This window comes from Ovis aries, chromosome 23 (genome assembly GCF_016772045.2).
Source record: "Ovis aries strain OAR_USU_Benz2616 breed Rambouillet chromosome 23, ARS-UI_Ramb_v3.0, whole genome shotgun sequence".
NCBI classification, from domain to species: Eukaryota; Metazoa; Chordata; class Mammalia; order Artiodactyla; family Bovidae; genus Ovis; species Ovis aries.
This window is the reverse complement of record NC_056076.1, coordinates 58,050,531-58,074,404: the sequence shown is the minus strand read 5'-3', so window position 1 is coordinate 58,074,404 and position 23,874 is coordinate 58,050,531. Positions and strand designations below refer to the sequence as shown.

The 23,874-nt window shown below is 46.1% G+C and overlaps 2 protein-coding genes across 11 annotated transcripts in view; one reads left to right on the top strand and one right to left on the bottom strand.

Moving 5' to 3' along the window:
- Positions 1-23,874, top strand: part of ALPK2 (alpha kinase 2) — a 140,920-nt gene that overhangs the window by 2,205 nt on the left and 114,841 nt on the right. For all 4 annotated transcript variants that reach the window (XR_006057722.2, XM_027960856.2, XM_027960857.3 and 1 more), the window contains exons 2-3: positions 12,928-13,055; positions 16,653-16,770. Coding sequence is in view for 3 of the 4 variants with exons in the window: in XM_027960856.2 (XP_027816657.2) it covers positions 12,932-13,055; positions 16,653-16,770 (242 nt within the window). In the remaining variant the exon portion in view is untranslated. The remainder of the gene's footprint in view (positions 1-12,927; positions 13,056-16,652; positions 16,771-23,874) is intronic.
- LOC105604560 (craniofacial development protein 2-like) overlaps positions 5,143-23,874 on the bottom strand; it is a 47,970-nt gene continuing 29,238 nt past the window's right edge. For 2 of the 7 annotated variants that reach the window (XR_009598260.1, XR_009598266.1), the window contains 4 exons: positions 12,010-12,143; positions 10,282-11,813; positions 6,654-6,693; positions 5,143-5,473 (listed from right to left, as the gene is read on the bottom strand). The gene's annotated coding sequence lies outside the window, so the exon portion shown is untranslated. Of the gene's footprint in view, positions 5,474-6,653; positions 6,694-10,281; positions 11,814-12,009; positions 12,144-15,336; positions 17,568-23,874 lie in introns of those variants that run through there. The other 5 variants (XR_009598262.1, XR_009598264.1, XR_009598263.1 and 2 more) reach the window with 3 other exon arrangements.

Genomic DNA, 23,874 nt, shown 5'->3' with positions numbered 1-23,874 from the left:
AATTTAGAATGCATCTGCAATAAGTAAGAAAAATTATTTTTTGCCTGGAAATGGTTGACAGGGTATGTGCCATCTAAAAAGCAAGGTCAAGATTCATCTGCATCATTGATGGTGCTGTTTAATACATATTAGTGCCACATTGGCGTCCCTGGTGGCTCAGATGGTCTGCCTACCATGCGGGAGACCCGGGTTCAATCCCTGGGTCAGGAAGATCTCCTGGAGAAGGGAATGGCAGCCCACTCCAGTATTCTTGCCGCCAACCCCCTCCCCCCGTGCCATATTTAAATGGGAGTTTTCATGAATCCATAGGCATGGAAGGCAAAGGCAAATCTATGTATAGAAGATGATGTCTGTGATTCGTATGGAAACTTAGGCACAAACCCGTCTTCCCTCAAAGGTTATAGCTGAGTCTTGCATCGGTTCCCTTTTTTGACTGGAGATGGGTACTGTAGAGTGGCCTGTCATTTCAATGCAGAAATGAACATGCACTGTGGGACTCAGTGGAGACGGTAGCTGGTGGGGGGTGGGGGGCGGGGGGTGATCTCAGGAGCCATGCCTGGGATTTCAAGGCCAGTGATGAAGGTTCTCAGTGAACAGGGGGCTTCTTTATTTTGGAGTGAGAGTGGGACAGGTGCACAGGGATAGAGCAAACAAGAATCACAAGTGGGTCTCGTGGGGCAGCTCTGAAGAGCTGTACCCATGTCTTTATTATTTTCCCCTGGTCTTTTTTTTTTTTTAAGTTTTTATTATAGTTTTACAGTGTTATGTTAATTTTTGCTGAACAGCAAAGTGAATTGGCTATACCTACACACATATTCCCTCTTTTTTGGGATTTCCTTCCTATGTAGGCCTCCACAGAGCATCAGGTACGCTTCCCTGTGCTACACAGCAGGTTCTCATTGGTTATCTATTTTATACAGAGCCCTTGTGCTCTTGACTGAGATAGGCCACAGCTTTTGTCCAGGCATCTCAGGGTTTCTGGATAAATTCTTTGCTTGAGTTACCAATCGGTTTGTAAGGAACCCTGTTAACTTACACTTAATTCTGCCCCAAATTCAGAAACATAAAGAAGCTTGGAAGAAAGTGATCATGTCATCTTAGGAGGTAAAAATGAAAGGATGAATGTCCAACTGTGTGAGAGAAAGAGCATTAAAAGGTGTTTGGAGCTTTCATTGAGGTTTCCGCCCAGGTACACCCACCTGACCACCCTTCAGGAGACTTTGGACATCAGGGCAAAGAGATGGACACAGGTTGAAGAGCATCAGTTCCGGACTGTCCATTACTGAGTACATAGCACCTAGCCCCCCAGGGCCATTTCCTCCGTGGCTGCTACCAGCACTTCCAGGGCCACCTAGCTTACCTTGATTGCCACTTGGTCTTCAATCCTGCTCTTAGAAAACCAGGGTCATTCACTCCTCAGTCAATAGTTTAAGACCCTCCTCTAGACCTGTGGTTCTCAAACTTCTCAAACTCTTAGTGCCACAGCATCTAGAGGGCTTGTATAGACACATTTTCCTGGGTCCCACTCCCAGAGTTTCTGATTCTGAAGGTCCCAAGTATTTGCACTTCTGGTAAGTTCCCAGGTGAGGCTGACAGTGTGGTCCAGGGACCAGCACTTTGAGAACCACTTTAGCCATTTCTTTGGCCTATAATTTCTGCCCTGGTTCTTTTCAAACACTAACCTTGCCTACTTCTCAGATGCAGAAGGCTAAGCCACAATAAGCAACAGCTGTGGAGAACACAAAAGATAAACCCATCAGGCGTCCTGCAGGCAAACAGCCTGCAGCGGAGCATGTCTGCTGGCGAAACTGAGCGTGGGGAGGACACACCGAGCTGAGCAGTCCATTATTTGGGAGGGGGCTGCTTTTTCCTGCTTAGGTTAGCGGTCCATTACTTACAAGTGGGCTGTTTTTTCCAGCTGAGGCTAGCGGGGTGGTTTCAAGGACAAACCAGCAGTTAAGGTGGAGTTTGAAACTGGTAGGATTTGAATATACAGAGATGGAAGGTGGTCTCATTCTACAAAGAAACAACAACAACAAAAAACCCCAAACAAAACATGAAGGGCAGAAAGAGACAGGATGCCAATGGAAATCAGAAATTCATTAGGTTGGTTTGGTCAGTTGTCCCTAGAACTTTCTTAGACAAGCATTCTTTGATGAAGCCATCTAATCTTAAATCCTTAACTTCTGTCTGTAATCTGGCTTGTCCACATAGATCTTGAGAATGGAGGGCTAATGGTAGGGATTTCAAACACCATGGGCCAGGGAATGGGAAATATGGATGCATCCATGTGCTTTCTAGAACATCAAAAGTCAAAAACAATTAAAACATCGGAATTAAAAATCAGCTCTTCTTGCTCCCACAACTATAAAGTCCAAGAAGTGTGGTTGGGACCCCAGCTCTGGGCTCTGCATTTCTGGAGACTCTGCTGTTTTGTGCGCTTTGGTTTCAGCCTCAGGCTGGCTTTCCCAGTCTCCTCTGCTGTCAGCCTCCCTTGGGGTCTGCTGCTTTATTTTTCCTCGTTAGAGAACAGGGCAAAAGACCTCAGCTTTCCACTGACTGGATAACCGTGGAGCTTTCCGCAGAAACCCATGTGCTGATTGGCCTAGACCTTAGCAACCAGTCACCCAGCAAGAGTACTTGATCAGTTTAGACCCCTCAGAGCTTGCAGAGCAGGGAGGGGGCGGTCTAGCTCACCCCTCAGCAGGTTTGAGTGATGGGAGAGGCAATGAAGTTAGGGAGACAGGCAAGTGGCCACTTCGGGAGATTTTGGACATTTTGGAGAAAGGCCTCTAAAGTCATACCATCTCCTCCCTCAGGCGTAAGTTTGGCAGTGGGCAGCATTCACGCTTCAAAGGTTTAGGATGTGCTCAGTCACTTAGTCGTGTCCGACTGTGACCCCATGGACTAGAGTCTGCCAGGCTTCTCTGTCCATGAGACTTCCCAGGCAGGAACACTGGAGTGGGTTATCATTTCCTTCTCCAGGGGACCTTCCTGACCTGCATCTCCTGCTTGGCAGGTGGATTCTTTCCCACGGAGACACCTGGAAAGCCCTTCTACAAAATGGTTCTATTCTGGAATGGGATGAACCACTGGGTATGAAGCTCCTTCTCTCTAAGGCACACTTTACTAGGGAAAAAAAAATCAGATAAAGAATAATTTAAACAATTCTTCAGAAAACAAACCAAGTAGAGGCAAAAATAGAAAGTTGTCTCCTAAGCCCCTCTAACTGGCTATGTTGAGGAGGGTGGAAGGAGGTGGCTGAGATAATACTGACAGTCTCTGCAGCGCTCGCCCCCATCTCCACACATATGGTTTTCTCCTCCCTGGCTCACTGACAGGTGGTTTGTTCAGCATAGTTAACGCAGGCTCAGCTCATTTCCCCAGAGGCAGTGTTGTTCTTGCCCATCACAGGGCAGGGAGTGGGACATCCCCCAAGTCCTCCCCGACCCTGGCTGATGCCTCAGATTCCACAGGATGGCACCTCTAGGTCCATCTATAATAAACAGTCTCCAAAGAGGGATGACTCTGGGGGTTGCTCTGGGGTTTTTGTTGCAGGGAAGGTGAGCTCGAGGATTCAGGGAGCCTGGGAGAAAGTGGAGGCCCAACTGGAGAGGGGCTTTCTTCACCATCATGTTCTCCGCAGTGACCTTGACGACATATGCCTAGATCGGACGCAGCAGTTCACCTCATTCAACTTCAGACCGCAGTGGCTGTAGCCAGTGAAGCCACTGAAGTTCGTCACTTTACAACACCGTCCTGCGTGTTATGTGCTAAGTTGCCTCATTCGTGTCTGACTCTTTGCGACTCCATGGACTGCAGCCCACCAGGCTCCTCGGTCCATGGGATTCTCCAGGCAAGAATACTGGAGTGGGCTGCCATGCCCTCCTCCAGGGGAACTTCCCGACCCAGGGATCGATCTGCGTCTCTTCCCTCTCCTGCATTGGCAGGAGTTCTTTACCTCTAGCGCCACCTGGGAAGCCCACCCTGTGTGTTTGTGGCATTGAGATCTTTGCCCTTCTCCTTTTACCCTGAGGGAGGAGGACAAAGATAAGAAAGAGAGGGATGTATCCTTTCAACATAATACACTGGAAATTAGAATCTAGAAACCTGGGCTCTGTCCCCTAACAAGCTGCGTGACCTTGAAAAAGTCGTTTGACCCGCCTGTGTTTCAGGGGTGCTTTTTAATGATAAAATCAAAGGAGTTATTCAAGTTTGTAACAGGTCTCACTAACTTTAAGCTGTTTTTTTTTTTTTAACCCTGCCTTAAAGGATTTCGAACTGCCACAGATTTTTAAGGAGAGGGGAGTGGGAAGACAAAGTCCATCTAAAAAACAAGTTTGGAAGAAACCCAGAGAGAGAAAACAGCAGCTACAGCCCAGTGTGTTCACGTGTCTATGTGCCAGGCACCCTGCTGGACACCTGGAGTTGCTCACTATTAATATTTAACAGCCAAGTTATATTTGTTTATTGTGTTTGTGTTAGTCCCTCAGTCGTGTCAGACTTTTTGCGACCCTACGGACTGTAGCCCGCCAGACTCCTCTGTCCATGGGAATCTCCAGGCAAAAATATCGGAGCGGGTTGCCATTCCTTTCTCCAGGGATCTTCCCGACCCAGGGATCAAACCTGGGTGTCCCACATTGCAGGCAGATTCTTTACCATCTGAGATTCCAGGGAAGCCATTATATTTGTTTATTAGGTAACATATATACATTTAAAAAGGGCTTTCCCGAGGGCTCAGTGGTAAAGAATCTGCCTGTAATGCAGGAGACACCTGTTTAATCCCTGGGTTGAGAAGATCCCCTGCAGGAGGAAATGGCAGTCCACTCCAGCATTCTTGCCTGGGAAATCCCATGGACAGAGGAGCCTGTCGGGCTACAGTCCAAAGCATTGCAAAGAGTCAGACATGACATAGCAAATGAGCATGTGTACATAAATTTAAACCATCCCAAAGGAAATGCAGAGACCAGCAGTGTTCACAATTTGTGTCCCTTCCTTTCCCCAGATACTCAGACCTCTTCGCCAGGGGCAACCAGATTACAAATTCCTTGTAATTTCTAAAATCACTGTGTGTATAAATAAGCATATTATAATACTTATTCTTCCTTTTTTCACTATGCAAGTGATAGAATAACACTCTCGTTTATACTTTATCTTATTCAACAATGTATTTTGGAGATTATTCCATATTAGTACATACAGAATTGCTTCATTCTTTGAAAAAAAAAAAGGTTTACGTATTTATTTGTGTTTATTTTTTGGCTGTGCTGGGTCTTCGTTGCTGCATGCAGGCTTTCTCTAGGTGTGGTTTCTGGGCCTCTCGCTGCGGTGGCTGCTCTTGTTGTGGACGGTGGGTTCCAGGGCACTCGGGCTTCAGTAGTTGTAGGACGTGTGCTCAGTTGCTGGGGTTCACAAGCTTAGTTGCTCCATGGAATGTGGGATCTTCCTGGACCAGGGATCGAACCAGTGTCTCCTGCATTGCAAAGAGGATTGTTTACCCCTGACCACCAGAGAAGCCTTATTCTTTTTTTAATGCTCATTGCCCCTAGAAATTTAAATTCCATTGTGTAGATGTACTGTAACCAGGTACTATCAATGGACATTTAGGGCACTTTCAGTCTTTTGCTATCACAAGCAATGCCACAATGAATATTATTAGGTGTGTTTGTCTTCTTATCTCTATTTTAAAAATTACCTATATTGAGGGATGTTTTACACATTGTGCAGTTCACTCTAAGTGTTCGATTCAGCGATGTTGTTAAATTCATCAAGTTTCAAAACCATTGTTATAGATGAGTTTTAAACCATTTTTTCTCGCCTACCAAAGATTCCTCATGCAGAGCAGTTGGAGATTCCTTAAAACACTAAAGACAGAGCTACCATATGATCCTGAAGTCCTACTCCTGGGCATATATCCAGAGAAAAACACGGTCTGAAAGGATACATGCACCCCAGTGTTCACGGCAGCACTGTTTACAATACCCAAGGCATGGAAGCAACCCAAATGTCCACCGACAGAGGAATGGATGAGGAAGATGCAGAGTGTGTGTGTGTGTGTGTGTGCGTGTGTGTGTATCTATACACACACACATACATAATGGAATCTTTTAAAAGATCTTTTGATGTGGACCATTTTTTTAAGTCTTTATTGAGTTTGTGACAGTATTGCTTTGTTTTTATTTTATTTTATTTTTTTTTTGGTCTCAAGGCATGTGGGATTTTATTTCCCCAACCGGGGATTAAACTCGTACCCTTTGCACTAGAAGACACTGGAAATCTTAAACACTGGAAAGTGTTCCCTTAAACACCAGGAAAGTCCCACGTGCAATAATATTAGGCCATTAAAAAGAACGGAATGTTGCCATTTGCAGCAACATGGATGGATCTAGAGATCGTCACACTGAGTGAAGTAATTAGAGAAGGACGAATATCACATGATACTGTTTATATATGGAATGTTAAAAAAAATGAACTTGTCTGTTATTAACTTATCATTAACAGGTGAACTTATTTACAAAATAGAAACGGACTCAGACTTGGGGAATTAACTTATGGTTACTAAGGGGGAGTGTTGGGGGTAAAGACAGTTAGGGAGTTGGAGATGGACAGGTACACACTGCTATATTTAAAATGGAGAACCAGCAAGGACCTACCGTATAGCACGGAGAACTCTGCTCAATATTCTGCAACAACCTAAATGGGAAAAGAATTTGATAAAGAATTAGTTCAGTGCAGTTCAGTCGCTCAGTCGTGTCCAGCTCTTTGCGACCCCATGAACCGCAGCACGCCAGGCCTCCCTGTCCATCACCAACTCCCGGAGTTCACTCAGACTCACGTCCATCGAGTCAGTGAGGCCATCCAGCCATCTCAACCTCTGTTGTCTCCTTCTCCTCCTGCCCCCAATCCCTCCCAGCATCAGAGTCTTTTCTAATGAGTCAACTCTTCGCATGAGGTGGCCAAAGTACTGGAGCTTCAGCTTTAGCATCATTCCTTCCAAAGAACACCCAGGGCTGATCTCCTTTAGGATGGACTGGTTGGATCTCCTTGCAGTCCAAGGGACTCTCAAGAGTCTTCTCCAACACCGCAGTTCAAAAGCATCAATTCTTCAGCGCTCAGCCTTCTTCACAGTCCAACTCTCACATCCATACATGACCACAGGAAAAACCATAGCCTTGACTAGATGGACCTTTGTTGGCAAAGTAATGCCTCTGCTTTTGAATATGCTATCTAGGTTGGTCATAGCTTTTCTTCCAAAGAATAGGTATATGTATAACTGAATCACTTTACTGTATACCTGAAACTATCATAACACTGTTAATCAACTATACTTCAGTATAAAATAAAAAATTAAAAAAGATTCCTCATGCACATTTATTGTTAAGTGATGTTCTCCCCACTCCCCACTTCCAACAACCACTAATCTGCTTTTTGGTCTCAACAGCTTTCTTAGGATATTTTGTATAAATGGAACCGTACACTACATACTGTCTTGTTTCTGGCTTCTTTCACTGAGGATGATGAGAGCTCTTTTGGGGTTCATCTGTGTTGCGCCATCCTTGTTTGCTCCTTTTTATTATCCAGAGTGTTTCATTTTGTGGCTGCACCACAATCTGTCCATCAATTCACTAGTTGTATATTTAGGTTGTTTCCATGGACATTTAGGTTATTTCCAAGTTTTGATTATTATGAGTAATCTTGCTAAGAATATTTGTGTGCAAGTCTTTGTGTGGACGTATGTTTTCACTTCTCTTGGGTAGACAGATGCCTAGGAATGGAATTTCTGGGTCCTCTGGTAAATTTATGTTTCAAGTTTTTAAGAAACTTCCAAGTTATTTTCCAAAGCATCTGTACCATTTTATATTCCCACTAGCCCCGTTTGAGGGTTGTTTTTTTCCATAGTCTCCACCCACATTTGACTTTCTGCTTTGTAATAGCCATCCTAGTGGGTGTGAAATGCGATCTCATTGTGGTTTTAATTTGTATTTCCCTAATGAGTAGTGCTGTCGAGCGTCTTTTCATGGGTTTATTTTTTATAATTTATTGCCTCTACTTCTCACATACAACCCAGAAAATCTTGCCCAGGAAAGAGCACAATGGTTGTGCTCCAGCAAATCTGGACTCATAGCCCAGTCCTGCCACCTGCAGTCAGGGAGGAGTTAGGTTTGTTACATCAACCCTTGGACTTCCCAGGTGGTGACTCAGTGGTAAAGAATCCACTTGCCAAGCAGGAGACGCGGGTTCAATCCCTGGGTGGGGAAGATTCCTTAAAGAAGGAAGTGGCAACCCACTCCAGTATTCTTGCCTGGGAAACCCCATGGACAGAGGACCCTGGCGGGCTACAGTCCACAGGGCTGGAAAAGAGTCAGATACAACTTAGCAACTAAACAACAGCAAAGCTTCCAAGTCATTGTCTGGGAAAGGGGAAAGAACGCATCTGGTAGTTTAACTGTGAGGTAAACGAGACAGTGGGTGTGAAGTGCCCAGCCTGGGGGCTGACACCTGGAAGGTACCCCAAACAGGTTGTAATTGTCTCTCCCTGCCTGGTTGGCCTCCCCCTCTCCCTACCCCAAATTGCCAGAGCCCATCTCTGTGGGCTGCTTTAAGATGGTTCTTTTCTTCACCTGGCTGTGCCGGGACATAGCTGAAGCACAGCGGATGTTTGGCCTTCATCGCAGCACACACGCTGTTTCCGCTGTGGCATGTGAACTCTTCTTAGTTGTGGCATCTGAGATCTAGTTCCCTGACCAGGGATTGACCCCGGGCCCCCTGCAATTGGGCGCCCAGAGCCTCAGCCCCTGGGCCACCAGGAAGTCCCCAGAACCCATCTTTGGGAAGGGTGCTTTTCCCTCACAGGGGACTGGGTGACGGTGGGCGCGACATCCAAATCAGGAGTCACCGATGACGGCAGGTTCAGGAACCCAGCTGCTGTTGGACTAAGCTGGGCCATCGGGACTGGCGCCTCCTGTTCCAGTGAGAAAGCTCTGACAGCTGGTTTTGCTGCTCACCCCAGAAGAACCAGGTGCCCCCTCTCTGCATGTAGGCTCAGAGCTCTTCCCCGACCCCTTCAGCCTTCCTGCTGACAGCAGCCACATCATCGGCTGCCTGTGTGGGGGCAGACTAGCCAAAATAAAGCTAGGCATCAGTCAAGAGCTTTAAACATTCAAAGAGTCCTCCTATCACCTCCTAGCTGTTCTCCAGCGATGTGAGAGGACGATGTTTATAATTTTGCTGATGTTGAACCCACAGCTCTTGGTAGCACTTCATACTTAGTTTTTGGTATGCAATTCAGAAGAGCTTGCACCGACTCAGTTTTCCTAATAACTAAATGAGATAGCTACTGCTATTCTCATCATTTTACAGGGGAAAGAACTGAGAAAAAGAGAAGTTAAGCTAGTATGTGGCAGAGCTAAGACTTGAACCCAGAAACCCGGGCCCTTCATCACCACATCCTTCTGTTCTGTTAAGGGTGCTGCCTATCCTGGCCTATCTATCAAAATGGAATATGCAAATGTTCTTATCCAGCAGCTACATTTCTTGTATTTAGTCTAGAGAGCCACTTACCTGCCTGAGGAGGCATGTTGCTATTGTCGTTTAGGCGCTCAGTTGTGTCTGACTTTTTGCGACCCCATGGACTGTAGCCCACCAGGCTCATTTGTCCATGGGATTTCCCAGACAAGAATACTGGAGTGGGGTAACATTTCCTCCTCCAGGGGATCTTCCTGACCCAGGGATCAAATCTGAGTCTCCTGCCTTGCAGGCAGATTCTTTACTGGTGAACCACTGGAGGAGCCCAAGGAAGCATGTACCAGGATGTTTTCTGAGACACATTCGTAAGTCTGAAACACTCCAGCCAAGCTACTCATCATCAACACAAGAACAGACAGATTAAACATGGTATTGCTCTTTTATGCGATACTGAAATCATCAAGCATTTAAAAAAAATGATGCAATCCATGGTGGATTGAATTGACCGTGTAAGACTGCTGAAACTTGGTAAGCAAGGTAAGCTAACTGCATGGCAAATATGTACAACTTAATGACGTACATACAATAAGATTATATATGTATTTGTGTGTGTGTAGTGTCCAGATGACTATATGTGTAAATGGATAGAAAAATGCCTGAAAGGAAAGCAAGTCCTTCCTCTTGGGAAAGTTCTGAGATGGAGGATAGTTTGTGGGAAACCATTTTTTGGGGTATACTTTACAGAATACAAGTGTCTGCATTTAGACTCTGTCTAATTAAAGGTAAACAAAAATTTTAAAAGAGAAAGCAACTTACTCTGGACAGCACAGCTGAAACAACAGAAACGTGCAGATCTTGTGTTCATTCCGGTTGCCATCCGATCGCTCCAAGGCTGTCCGTGAACCACACCCTGGCCCCCTCTGCTAATTTCAGTAATTCATTAGTTGTCCATCTCTAGCAGAGAATGATAAATCTGTCTTCAAGGGTTCTCACCTTCAGAGAAGTGAGGAAACACGACCCACAGCCTGACTTAACCGTCCTTTCCTTAACAGTTGGTGCCCCATGGCTGGGACACCTGGTGACTGAACCAATTATGTGAGTCAAATAGGGTGTTTTTCAAGTGTTGTAAGCTGTGGGACTTTGCTGTCGGGGAGCCGTCACCTGGTTTAGAAATCATGCGCGGCACATAAGGTCTTCGACATCACCCCAACTCTTAATGGGCTTTCCTGTGGCTCAGACAGTAAAGAATCTGCCTGCAATGCAGGAGAGCTGGGTTCAAGCCCTGGCTCGGGAAGATTCCCTTGGAAAAGGGAATAGTTACCCATTCCAGTAATCTTGCCTTGAGAATTTCAACTCTTAATAGTCTGATTTTGTCCTTTCTTCCCTCTCCCTCCACAGCAGTGACCCCCTGGGAATGGGAATAGTCTTGTCTTGTAAATTACTATTACAGGTGAATATTATACCAGGAGAAATCTTTAGACCTTAATTGGTATATCACTTTAAAAAAATCATCATGGTAACCCACAGCAAAAAGGAAATTGATGAGATGAGTGAAGACTCTCCTTAAAGTCTACTGATTACCATCTTGAAAACCAATTATATAACAGATTCTTCCTTAGACTATTTACATACATTATTCTGATCCATAGAGGATTAAGTGCTTTATAGGCAATAACTCATTTAATCTTCACAACACTCTCTGAAGTATATACAACAATTATGCCTCTGTTTTACAGATGAGGAAACTGAGGTAGTCATGACATGCTTATTGAGTTAGGAAGAGGTGGAGTCAGAATTTGAACCAAGGTATCTGGCTCTAGAATTCTCACCCACCTATGCTATGTTGCCACTCAGAAATGACAAACGGAAAGGTTAGAACTAAAACTTCTGACTCCGAGTCCACTGCTTTTCTTGGATAACCCTAATTATATGCCATGTCCAAATCAATATACTAGGTGGAGATCAAAAATATGTAAGTTCTCATCTTTGGAAAATTTATCACACCAGAGATAAATACACAAAATATATTTACGTGGAAGATTCTGTCTCTAAATGTCTACTGTTTGTGTAGAGCGAAATGTTATTTCCAAGCATGGGGTCCTCCACGCAGGATAGATTTGGCAGCGTGATGCTAGCACTGTGCCCAGAGGACAGAGTGGGGCGGGTTCTTGGGTGCAGACAGACTGGTGGTTTTACAGCTGCCTTGAAATGTGCACTGCACGGCTCCAGGGTCATCTCTCACACTGAAGATGTCAGCCCGTGTGGCTGTGACGGGGGTCCCAGGGGAGTGACTGCTGCAACTGTGTGATCTTGAACACGTTGCTAAGCCTGAGTCTCGGATTCCTCATCTGTAAGATGGAGAAGGAAATGGCAACCCACTCCAGTAGTCTTGCCTGGAGAAGCCCATGGACAAAGGAGCCTGGCAGGCTACAGTCCATGGGGTTGCAGAGTCAGACACGACTGAGCGACTAACACACACATAAGATGTAGGTGGTATTAATAACCTTTTAGGTCACTTAAAGGAGATTAAGTGACATAACATACCTGATGACTAACCGAGCGTTGAATGCCGACTTGTACTGATGAATCCGTGTTTGCTCAGAAATGCCAGCCCACTTGCTGCCCTCCCTGGGGCACCTGCCTGCTGCTCGGAAGGAACGGTAGTTTCCCGGTTTCTCCTGGAAGAAACATGTCCCACCTGGTGATTCCTTTGTATTGAGTCAACTCCACTTTTGGGAGGCAAACATGCATGAACACTGTTTTGTTTTTTTAATTGTCATCTTTCTTGAGTTCATTTTTTAAAAAAATGTATTTATCTGGCTGTACCAGGTCTTCATTTCAGCATGCAGGATCGTTAGTTGGGCATGTGAACTCTTAGTTACAGCTTCTGGGATCTAATTCCCCAAGCGGGGATTGAACCCGCGGCCCCCTGCATTGGAAGCTTGGGGTCTTAGCCGCTGGACCACCAGGGAAGTCCCAGATGCACACACTTCCTGAGTCCAGTAGGAATCGACTTTGAAAGAGGTGGCCCTGGCTGTAGGCTCAGTTTTCCCTCCATCTGGGCTGTGGCCGCCCTGTCACCCACCAGGAAGCGAGGCTGAAACAGCTTCTGCGCTCCCTGCGGCACTGGCAACCTCTGCAGATTTTGACTGTGACCACCTGGGGGAGCATACACCTGGCATCTAGTGGGTGGAAGCCAGGAATGCTGCTAGTGCCCAGGCCTGCCCCTGCCCCCACAACATTTCTGGCCCTAATGTCAGCAGTGGCCGGTGAGAGAGCCCACCCAAGGACCCCCAACCTGCCCACCAGCATGACCGCAACACCCCGTCTTCCACAGGCCAAGGGACCTCATTTCTTCTCTCCCTGAGGACCACTCACAGGGCAGTGGGGCTTCTGGAATTCCGGGGAAACATCAGAGATGTCCCAGAATGGATGGTGATGTTGGGGATTGTTATTTTTCAGGCTCATGTGGCGTGAAAGGATGGCAGACTCAGGAGGGCCTCAGAGGCGCGCACTTTGTTTTTTATCTACGTTGCTTTCCCAGAAAGTTCCTGAGAAGTCCGACGCCGTGCTTCGTTGTATAATATCGGGTAAGCATCTCTAGCTCTTCACCCTCTGAAATCTCCGTGCAGACCAGGTTTCTTTGGCTCACAAGGGCACTGTTAAAAACATCTCCTGGGAAGTTTAGGTCTGAGTAACTGAGCAATTAAATCCTTATGACTTCTCTTTCCAGAAGATCTCTTCGAGTACATTTCTGGACACGTTTTGGTGACCCTTCTCCATGTCCTGTTGTGATTCTTGTTTAGGCAACTCCCACACTTGTCCTTTTTTTTTTTTTTTTTCAGATAATCCACTCAAATTTCCTGTGGCTCATGGGAAGGGTATGAATAACTTCACTCTAGACAATGTACCTAACTCTTCTTCATTACCTTTTACTGATATCCCCACCTAGGCTAAATTCATCTCCCCACTGTTTGCCTTTTTCAGCTCTGCTGGTCAGCAGTGAAAAGGTTAAAACCAATACAAACACGCCCAGTGGAGGGAGAGTGAGATCAGGAGCTGGAATTCCCCGTCTGGAGCATAAATAACCCAGAGCTGGTCCACAACTTTCACCCTGGGAAAAGGGATTTATTACTTATTTATTTATCTTTGGGCTCCACCGCACGGCATGTGGGATCTTAGTTACCCGACCAGGGATTGAACCCATGACCACTGGCAGCGTGGAGTCTTAACCACTGGACCATCAGGGACGTCCCCAGGATTTGGTATTAAAAGAAAATAGAAGGAAAGTTGTTGGGCAGGGAAGCGGTATTTGGTGCCTTGTGAGTTGTTTTCTTCTCTTTCTTGGATTATGTCTACCCTTGAAAATATGGAGGCACTGGTGGTCTTGTCTAGAGGATGAAAGAAAACTTTTCACCCCTTTATCCCTTTTTCTAGGTCCAGAGATGGGAAGAGTCAGTCTCTAAAATGGCTCTGCTTCCTTAGCAGAAGTTGCAATAAAATCTCACCTTCCGGTCTGGATCTTTGGGTATAGGACTGGGCACCTGACTCCCCAAGCCGAGAGGACAGCACCCCCCTTTCTTGGTGTTTGTCCACAGCCATCCAGATAGAGAGACGGGCTCAGGCTCACTATTGAGCCTTCAGAATAGCCCCCTGTCTCCCTAGGAAGCCCAAGGTTTGGATGGGCCCTAACGTTGGATACTGGTCCCCACACACATAAGTCAGATACTTGTGAAATGTTCTGCAGGTGGCTCTCAATAAGCGACCTGCAGGTAGGCTTAAAAACAAGGGTTTGATTTTTGGGTGAGGTTTGCAGCAAGTAGAGGGTGAAAAGAGAACTACCCACTAGGTACAAGATACCGCTTCCCTGTGCAAATCTCCTCTGGGGCCAATTGTTCAGCTCTGTACCACATGAAGGGAAAAAAATGGTCAGCCAGTAGGAAGCCGGGGGATTCAATCAGCCCCGCTTACGCCTGAAATGAAACACTGGAGCCCGAGAAATCAGAATGAGTCACCCAGGCTCAGCCTATGCATACTTGCCGACATGGCTTCCATAAATTCAGGAACACACCAGGGAGGAGCAATTAAATGCTTCCTAAGAAGAAATTCGGTAAAACTGACCCAAAGGGGAACACAAGTCTGATAAGTACAGGCAGAAATGAAATATGATCAGCAGCTTCCTTGATGGTTTTTCAGGGAAGCTTTTTTTTTTTTGGTGATGGTTTAGTCATTTGCTTGGAGATGTCCCTGCGTGCAGGTTCGTCTGCTGCCTGCACCAGGGACCAATACCTAGTCGGTCTGCCTGCCTGGAGGAAGAGGAGGTGGGGAGCACAGCGGGGAAACCCCAAGTTAGAGGAGACATAGAGAGGAGGGCCTCCCTGGTGAGAAGATATTGCTTCCAAATACCCGGTTTTCCTCCAGTATAGGTGGCACATCTAATATGTTTTCAATGACATGGGAGCTAGTGAGAAAGCTCTGGTACACACTGGAAACCTTCCTGCCCTGTCTGTCACAAGGGGGAATAAATTCCACGAGGTGAATGGAATTCCTGAGGGGGTTTACCAGATTAGCCCAATAGCAGTCTATCCAGTTAACGATCACCAGGGGAAGGGTGAACCCCTTCTGAGGGGGAAAGCGTAGGTCCATTTCTGTGATAATATCAGTCACATGTCCTCACAGCACCAGCCTGGGAAACCTACATTCCGGACTCCTCTGTCCTCAGGAAGACATGGTTTTAGCTCATCTATTTTGTTCTTTGCTTTTTCGTACCACAATATAAATCAACTCTGAGCACCATTAAGGTATAGTTTTCAAAAGGTAAAGTGATTCCCATGCAAATATGGAGTGAACGTCAAAGATTTTATTCCATTCTTTTTCTTTTTTTTTTTAGGAACTGTTATTTCACGTGGAACATTTTTTTAAAAGTCTTTACTGAATTTGTTACAATATTGCTTCTGTTTTATGTTTGTTTTTTGTTTTTTTTTTTTTTTTTTTTTTTGTCCAAGAGGCATGTGTGATCTTAGTTCTCTGACCAGGGATCAAATCTGTACCTCCTGCTTTGGGAGGGGAACTCTGAACCACTGGACCACAGAGAAAGTCTCTCAATTCTTTGAATAAACAGAACCAGAAAATATCAAGGTCTGGTCAAAGCGCAACTGAGAAATTGGGTGTTTATAGGCAACTTAATAAACGAATGTTAGGATAAGATTGCTGAGTTAGATAGAACGTTGGTTATTGTCCTACATGGCCATAAACTGTAGTTTAGGGGGTTATCATGTCTTCTATGTAGAGATTATTTGCATCTCTGTTGCATAAAAATTCGAAAGTTTATATGTAACTTCAAGTCTGGGGATTATAATCAATAGTAATCACTGAAGAAGCAGAAGGCATTTCCCCTGGATAACTCTGAGATGGACCTTTGTCCCATGTGACATTGAAGCAAGATACCATCCACATTTTTGCCTTATTTTTAAGTTGTAGATAATTTTTCTTAATAGCTTCTTTAAAAAAAATAGTAGCTAAGGACCTTCAGTCTTTTAGAAAGTTATTTATTTATTAGTTTATGGCTGTTCTGGGTCTTCATCGCTGCACAGGCTTCTCTCCGGCTGCAGCGAGCAGGGCACAGGCTTCTCTCCGGCTGCAGCGAGCAGGGGCTCCTCTCTAGCTGCCGAGCAGGCTCCTCATCGCGGTGGCTGCTCTTGTCGTGAAGCACGGGCTCTAGGGTGCGCGGGCTTCGGGAGCCGTGACCTGTGGGCTCAGTAGCTGCAACTCCCGGCCTGTAGAGCACAGTTTCCATAGCTGTGGTGCATGGGCTCAGTTGCTCCGAGGCACATGGGATGTTCCTGGACCAGGGCTTGAACCCGTGTCTCCTGCGTTGGCAGGCGCATGCCTTGTCCCTGGGCCACCTGGGAAGCCCTCTTAACAGCTTCTCGAGATTTGGAGCAGCACTTTCCATGTTGCGTGCTCCCCTGCCCCCACTCCGGCCCAGCATCCTCTTAGGCACGTAACATGCCCAAGAGTGCTTATTGAAGGAAGTGTTTTTATCCATGAGAAGACGCTTTTCTGGTTCCCCAATGACATGTCCATCATGCTTATCCTGATTATTTATCATCCATTCTTATTCATAGCTTTATGATTTTCCAAAGAGACTTCACCTAGTAAGAATATTCTTATTTCTTTATCATCAGGCCAGCCCAAGCCAGAGGTAACTTGGTATAAGAATGGTCGAACCATAGATGAGTGTGGCAGTGTCTCCAGTTACGAATTCCTCGAGAATCAGTATGTTCATGTATTACACCTCTATTGGTAAGTGGATGCGCCTAGGCGGACTGTTGACTAATCTCCCCATGTTCTGTCGTGTGCTGGTTACTATCGGGTAAGGTCAAAAGATTGGCTCGTGTTTGCTTTTTGAGTCCTGTTAGATGCGATGGACATTCATCAGCCACAGCCTCCAGTAATGACTGCTAAACTCTGCCTGGTAATTCATCACCCTCCTCTAATTGCTGCCATGGATGGTACATGGTGGCCCAACCATTTTCATTCATTGAATAAGCTCTTTTAAAAGTCTTGTCCTCTCTGGAAAGTTAAGAAGCACCGTGAGATTTCATTATCTGTCATCCAGCATTTCTTATGTAAGAATGAAAGGAAGAAGTGATGGGCCCGGATCCCGCAGCAAGTTGGTGGTGGAGTTGAGGCTGGAAACCGGACCTGCTGGCCTGGTTTGAGGAAGTGGTGTGGCCCAGCACACTGGTTTCTCATTCTTTTTCGTTCCCACAAGAACTGTGTGGTTGGGGTGAAATCAGGAAACGTCGTAGGTGAAGTGGAGAAAAGGAGAACTCCTCTGGTGGAAGCCGGGTGGCTCTTGTTCCCCAGTGCAGCCAAATCGGTCTCTTGTCCCTTACAGTGGCTCTGAGGAGACCGAGGTCTGCGGGCGTGGCATGAAAATGACTGAGAGGCATGGGTGTGTGTCAGTAGCCTTGGAGCTGAAAACAGCAAAGTGAAGGCTTGGGTTTGCATTTTAGCTCTGCCATTTTCGGGCTGTGTGACCTTGGCAAGTTACTTCACCTCTCTGAAACTCAGCTTTTTCATCCTCCAAAGGGTGGCTGAATGCATGAAATGACGTAATGCTTGTAAAAGGCTTGTTATATAGCAGTTGCTCAATAACAGCTTTCTTGATCTCTGACCTTTGTTGTTGTTTCAAAGTAAGGTCAGAGGTCACTTTACCATGATTGAAATGCTTGACTCAGCCGGCCTGCAGCCCGTCTAACCTTGTGTTCAAGACATCCATTTATTCGTTCATTATTCAATTTTTTTAAAATTAATTTTTCTTTAAAATTTTTTCTAAATTATGAAAGTATGATAACACATTTATAGGAAACTTGGAAAATACAGAACAAGTTATATATAGTTTGATTGTATATTACAGTTTTTTTTTAAGTAGATAAATTAAGATTTTTACTCAGGGGTTTCAATGTCAAACTCCCCAAAATTAATAGAATAAACAGATAGAAAAATAGAAGGATATAGTAGACCTGAAAAGCACTATGAGCCAATTCAACATAGTTAAGATTTTTATAGTTTTCACACAACAGCAGGATACAAATTCTATTCAAGTTCCCATAGACTGTAAACCAGGAGACACTGGAATAATATATCCAGGGACATAAAACAATGCAAATTTGTAACATGTAAAAATTTCATGGTCCAAAGATAATGAAATCATACAAAGTCTGTTTTCTTATCACTGTGAAATTAGGTTAGAAATCAACATCAAAAGATATCTGACAATAAACCACATTGTTTCAAGTGCAGCATGACATTTACCAAGAGAGACTTTAGCCCTTGAAAGCCTCAGGTTTATTATTTAATTTTAAAATGATATTCAGACTTCCCTGTAGCTCAAATGGTAAAGAATCGGCCTGTCAGGCAGGAGGCCAGGGTTCAATCCCTGGGTTGGGAAGTTCCTCTGGAGAAGGGAATGGCAATCCACTCCAGTATTCTTGCCTGGAGAATTCCATGGACAGAGAAGCCTGCCTGGTGGGCTACAGTCTGTGGGGTCACAAAGAGTCGGACACGACTGAGTGACCAACACACACAGTAAATGATATTCATCATGCAGCTACTATATGGCAGGCATGTAGCTTAATGCCTGCATCGAGGGGAACAGAGTGAATATTGCTCAGAAAACCTCACGTCTGTCAAGGAAGACAAGCGGTGAACAAACCATGCCATCTCCCCCTCTCGACCCAAGTACTGGGAGGCAGCCCACCTGCCACCACTGCCCCGCAGCCACGGAGTGGGCTTCCTGCCTCTTCACTGCAACTTCATCAAGGCTCTGCTCACCCTCCTCGTCACGCCAGCCAACTTAGAATCTACCTGTGTGCTGTGCTCTGCTGTGCCTAGTCGCTCAGTCATTTCCGACTCTTTGCAACCCCACGGACTGTAGCCTGCCAGGCTTCTCTGTTCATGGTGATTCTCCAGGCAAGAAGACTGGAGTGGGTAGCCTGTCCCTTCTCCAGAGGGTCTTCCTGACCCAGGAATCAAACCAGTGTCTCCCGCACTGCAAGTGGAGACAATTCTTTACCAGTTGAGCTACCAGGGAAGCCTGCTGCCTGTATGACTCGCGGCCAGTTCTGTTGCACATGGATCTGTCCAGCCTCAAACATCCTCATCTCCTTTGCACAGGCCTCCCGTTCGGTGCTTATTTCCTGCTCAGGACTGATGATTGCTCAGTAGGCTGTGTTCCTTCCTGCTAATGGCAGGAACTCACTGTTTCACATTAACACATCTATGTGTCTATCCTATATATATTTGCAGTTGTGGTTATTAGTTTGTTTATATCAGCATTGGCAAACTTTATCTATAAAGGGCCAGATAGTAAATACTTCTGGCTTTGAAGCCCAGACAGTCTCTATCACAACCCCTCAACTCTGCCATCATAGTGCCAATGCAGCCATAGACCAAAAAATGAAACAAACAAACAAAAATCCCCCAAAGAATCATGGTTGTGTTCCCATAAAACTTTATTCGTAGAAGCAGTTGGGAGCCAGATTTGGCCTGTGGACCATAGTTTGCCAGCCCCTGGTCTAGATAGTAAGATCCTTCAGGGCCTACATAATGTACTTCGTATGTATTCCACTCCTACCTTTGAGCCTCTGAGCACTCAACATGTTTCTTGATTGATTAATTTGGGTCTTACACTAAACTAAAATATTATACTCACTTTATAACCAGAAGAGAAGCTCAGTGTGTATTCTTTTACTGATGGGATACCATTTAGGAATTGAGATTTGCTAATTGTTGTTTGTACAGGCTGAGGAATAGAGACAAACCAAACATTTTGTGGAGTGTTAGGAGTTGAGGGGTAGCCAGGCTGAAACCCAGGGGCAGACGGGTGGGTCACAATGCGAGAGACACAACACAGGAAAGAGAAAGTTAGCCAGGGAGCTAGTGCTATGGTACGTAAAGGTCAGGGCTCTCATTCTCTGCTCTGAAGGTCAGCAGGGCAGTGATTCACCCTAAAACTGAAAAGTTTAATAGAACTGGACATGGAACAACAGACTGGTTCCAAATAGGAAAAGGAGTACATCAAGGCTGTATATTGTCACCCTGCTTATTTAACTTATACACAGAGTACATAATGAGAAACGCTGGGCTGGAGCAAGCACTAGCTGGAATCATCAATAACCTCAGACATGCAGATGACACCACCCTTATGGCAGAAAGTGAAGAACTAAAGAGCCTCTTGCTGAAAGTGAAACAGGAGAGTGAAAAAGTTGGCTTAAAGCTCAACATTCAGAAAACTAAGACCATGGCATCTGGTCCCATCACTCCATGCCAAATAAATGGGGAAACAGTGGAACCAATGGCTGACTTTATTTTGGGGGGCTCCAAAATCACTGCAGATGGTGATTGCAGCTATGAAATTAAAAGACACTCCTTGGAAGGAACGTGTTTATCCACGTTCTGGTCTTCCCTCTCTCCTGAACGCGGGAGTCCTGCCCGCATTCTTCCTGCATTCTCCTCGTATCCCTCTAATCCCGTGAGACTGTGTATTTACAGCAAACAAGGCTATCTGCAGAGACTGATTACCACAGGTCAGGTGTGCTTGGGAGACAAAGACATGGAAAGCCAAGAAAGAGTTGGGAGAGAGAGAAGTGTCAATAATAACCGTAGAGCTTGTACTGTAGCATGAAAGCATTTTTTTCCTCCTCGAGATATAGGGGTTGGGACTTCTGTGGTGGTCCCGTGGTTAAGAGTTTGCCTTCTAATGCAAGCGGTGTGGTTTTGATCCTTGATTGGGGAACGAAGATCCCACCCACATGCCTCGTGGCCAAAAAAACAAAATATGACACAGAAGCAGTATTGTAACCAATTCAATAAGGATTAAAGGTAGCGGTTGGGAGGAGGGGAAGAAAGTGCAAATAGATGTCTTCTACCTCATCCTGGAAGCAAGTCGCAATATATATACAAACTGGGAACTGTGGTCTCTTATGAATGGAGTTTAAAGACAAGCAGTGAAGCAACAGATGACACTGTGTCTAGGAACCCACACCTAGAGAGAGACGCTCGTCTCCGCAGCACGGAGGCCTCTTTGGATGGTCCCGGTCCCGGCCAGCGGTGATGAGGGCGAGTCTAGGTTAAGAGTGAAGCGGAAGGGAGGGGAGAGGGGAGGCCAGGGCAGGAGCCCCGCTCAGAGGGACGGGAAGCAGCCCCGCTCACTCTCTCGTCGGCTCAGCCCTGGCGTTGGCTGGTCTGGAGGCGGACCCTGTAGACGACCTGGTGGGGACAGTGGCCGGGAGAACCGCAGTCACCACAAGCAGTTTGCTCGTCTGTGTGTGGGTCGACTAGGGTCCCCCATATTCATGTTCACCTGGAACCTCAGAGTGTGACCTTGTTTGGAAATAGGGTCTTCCCCCCCCGCTCCCCTCCCCCAATACCAGGTGCTCAGGGCTCTTTATTTATTCATTTATCTTCAGCTGGGCTGGGTCTTCGTTGCTGCGCTCGGGCTTCTCATTGCGGTGGCTTCTCCTGTTGCGGAGCACAGGCTCTAGCGCGCAGGCTCAGAGTTGTGGCGCCCGGGCTCCGCTGCGCCGAGGCACGTGGGATCTTCCTGGCCTGGGATCAAACCCATGTCTCCTGCATTGGCAGGTGGACTCATGACCACTGAGCCACTAGGGAAGCCCCAAAGTAGGGTCTTTGCAGACGTACTTATTCAAGATAAGATCATACTTAGATGAATACTGGCTCTGACTGATATCTTTATACAGAGAGAGAACAGAGACACGGATGGAGGGAAATGGCCGGGTGAAGACGGGAGGAGATGGGCGTGGTGCCGCGTGAGGAGGGAAAAGCCCAGGCCTGCTGGCGGCCCCAGGCGGGGGGCGGCGAGGAGCGATCATTCCCGAGCCTTCAGAGGGGCCTCCCTTCGGAGTGGCCCTGCTGATGCCGTGATTTTGGACTTCCCAGCCGCCAGAACAGTGAAGGGACACTTTTAGTTGTTTTGTGCTGTTCTCTGTATGGTGGTTCGTTATGTCGGCTCTAGGACATTAATACGTGATGTGTCTGAGTATTCTTTAAAAAACGCTGCCCTTCTCCTACTTAGTATAGGACGGACATTTTTTTTTTTCTTCTGATAACCAGAGTGCTGTTCCCAAGATACCAGCTGAGTTCATCCAGGCCACTTGGGAGGTGTCAGTGGGTCCAGGGGCAAAGAACATTTTCCAACTCTGCCCTAAGCTGGGTATTGATTGCTCAAGATTTTGGAGGGAAAAAAATCCATCTGAGGGTTTCCCGAGGCACTTATGTTTTTTGACCCCAGGGAACATCTGGCCATGTCTGGAGGCATTTTTGATTGTCATGGCTGGGAGGGGGTGCTTCCGGCATCCACTGGTTAGTGGCCAGGGATGCTGCTGAATGTTCGATATTGCTCCAGGCAATGCCCCGCAACAAAGTACCACCCATTCTATAATGCCAGTAGTGCTGAGGCTGAGAAACGGTGTCATCAACCACCCAAAAACAGAGTGCCCTGAAGCAGCAGCAGCTGGTTAGTTCTCCCGATTCTGTGGGCTGGCACTGGCTGATACTGCCTGGCTCACTCATGCTCACTCATGGACTTGAGTCAGTCTGAGGCTTGGCTGGGCTGGGAGGACCAAGGTGGCTTCACCAGGAGGAGCAGTTGATGCTGGCTGTTGACTGGGCCTCCTCACTTCTCCTCCATGTGGACTCTGATCCTCCAGTTGGCTAGAACTGGCTTCCTATACGTGGGTCTCGGGGGAGCAATATGGAGAAAGCTCCAGGAAACATTCTTGTTGAGCTCCATCCCAATACCACCCCCACCACATTCTCTGGACCAAAGCAAGTCACGGGGCCAGACCAGAGTCAAGAGGCAGGAAGAGAAATGCCACTTCTTGAACAGTAGAAATGTCACACTGCACCAGGGTGTACATAACCGAGTGAAAGGAATTAGTGGCCACACTTTGTAGTCTACTATATCTCATGCTATGTCGCTCAGTCGTGCCTGACTCTCTGTGACCCTGTAGACTTTAGCCCACTAGGCTCCTCTGTCCATGGGATTCTCCAGGCAAGAATACTGGAGTGGGTTGCCATGCCCTCTTCCAGGGGATCTTCCTGACCCAGGGATCAAACCCACATCTCATTATGTCTCCTGTCTTGGCAGGCAGGAGTTTAATAATAAGCTTTGCTGCTTGTGAGTTATGTGACCTTAAGCAAGTCAATTAACTTCTCTGAGCTTCAGTTTCTTCATCTGTAAAATGAGTGTTTGTGATGATGTATTGAGATGATTTATGCAAAATGATCAGTGGAGTGTACAGGTCACTGCAACAAATTTAGTTGTTTTTAGTTAGCAGTTAACACTCCCTGAAAGTCTTGTATTCCTAGAATTAATCTGAAAGAATTACTTTGTCTTAGCCAAGTGTGCTTAGAGCTGGAATAATTTTATATGCATAGTTTTGAAAGTGTTTGAATCAGTTGAGAATTTTCAAAAACAAGAAGAAAATGGATATTTAACAAGAGAACTATAATCCAAACACAGGATTGAAGCTGTTTTTATCATATGTTGATACTACAAACTCTGTTTGGATGGTTTTTAAAAGGTGGAACCTGTGAACCTGAATCTGTGATTTCAGTGAAGTCTGGGTCTTCTCAGTTTTTCCTCACGTCTGGATGGACAGATGCTAGGAGTCTTGGGGGCACTGTTAAATTCCTGAAGCCACTCTGGTTTGTAGCTGGCAGAGGGTTGTTCATAAGTGCTTGTTGTCTGAGCCCAACTTTGGCCCTTGAGGGGCTCTCAGCCTATCTCTATACCCAGGGAAACCCAAATTCTTTCTCAGACATCTCAGAAACATGAGTTGTTGGTCATGAATGAGGCTGGGCAAACGAGAAGAGGTC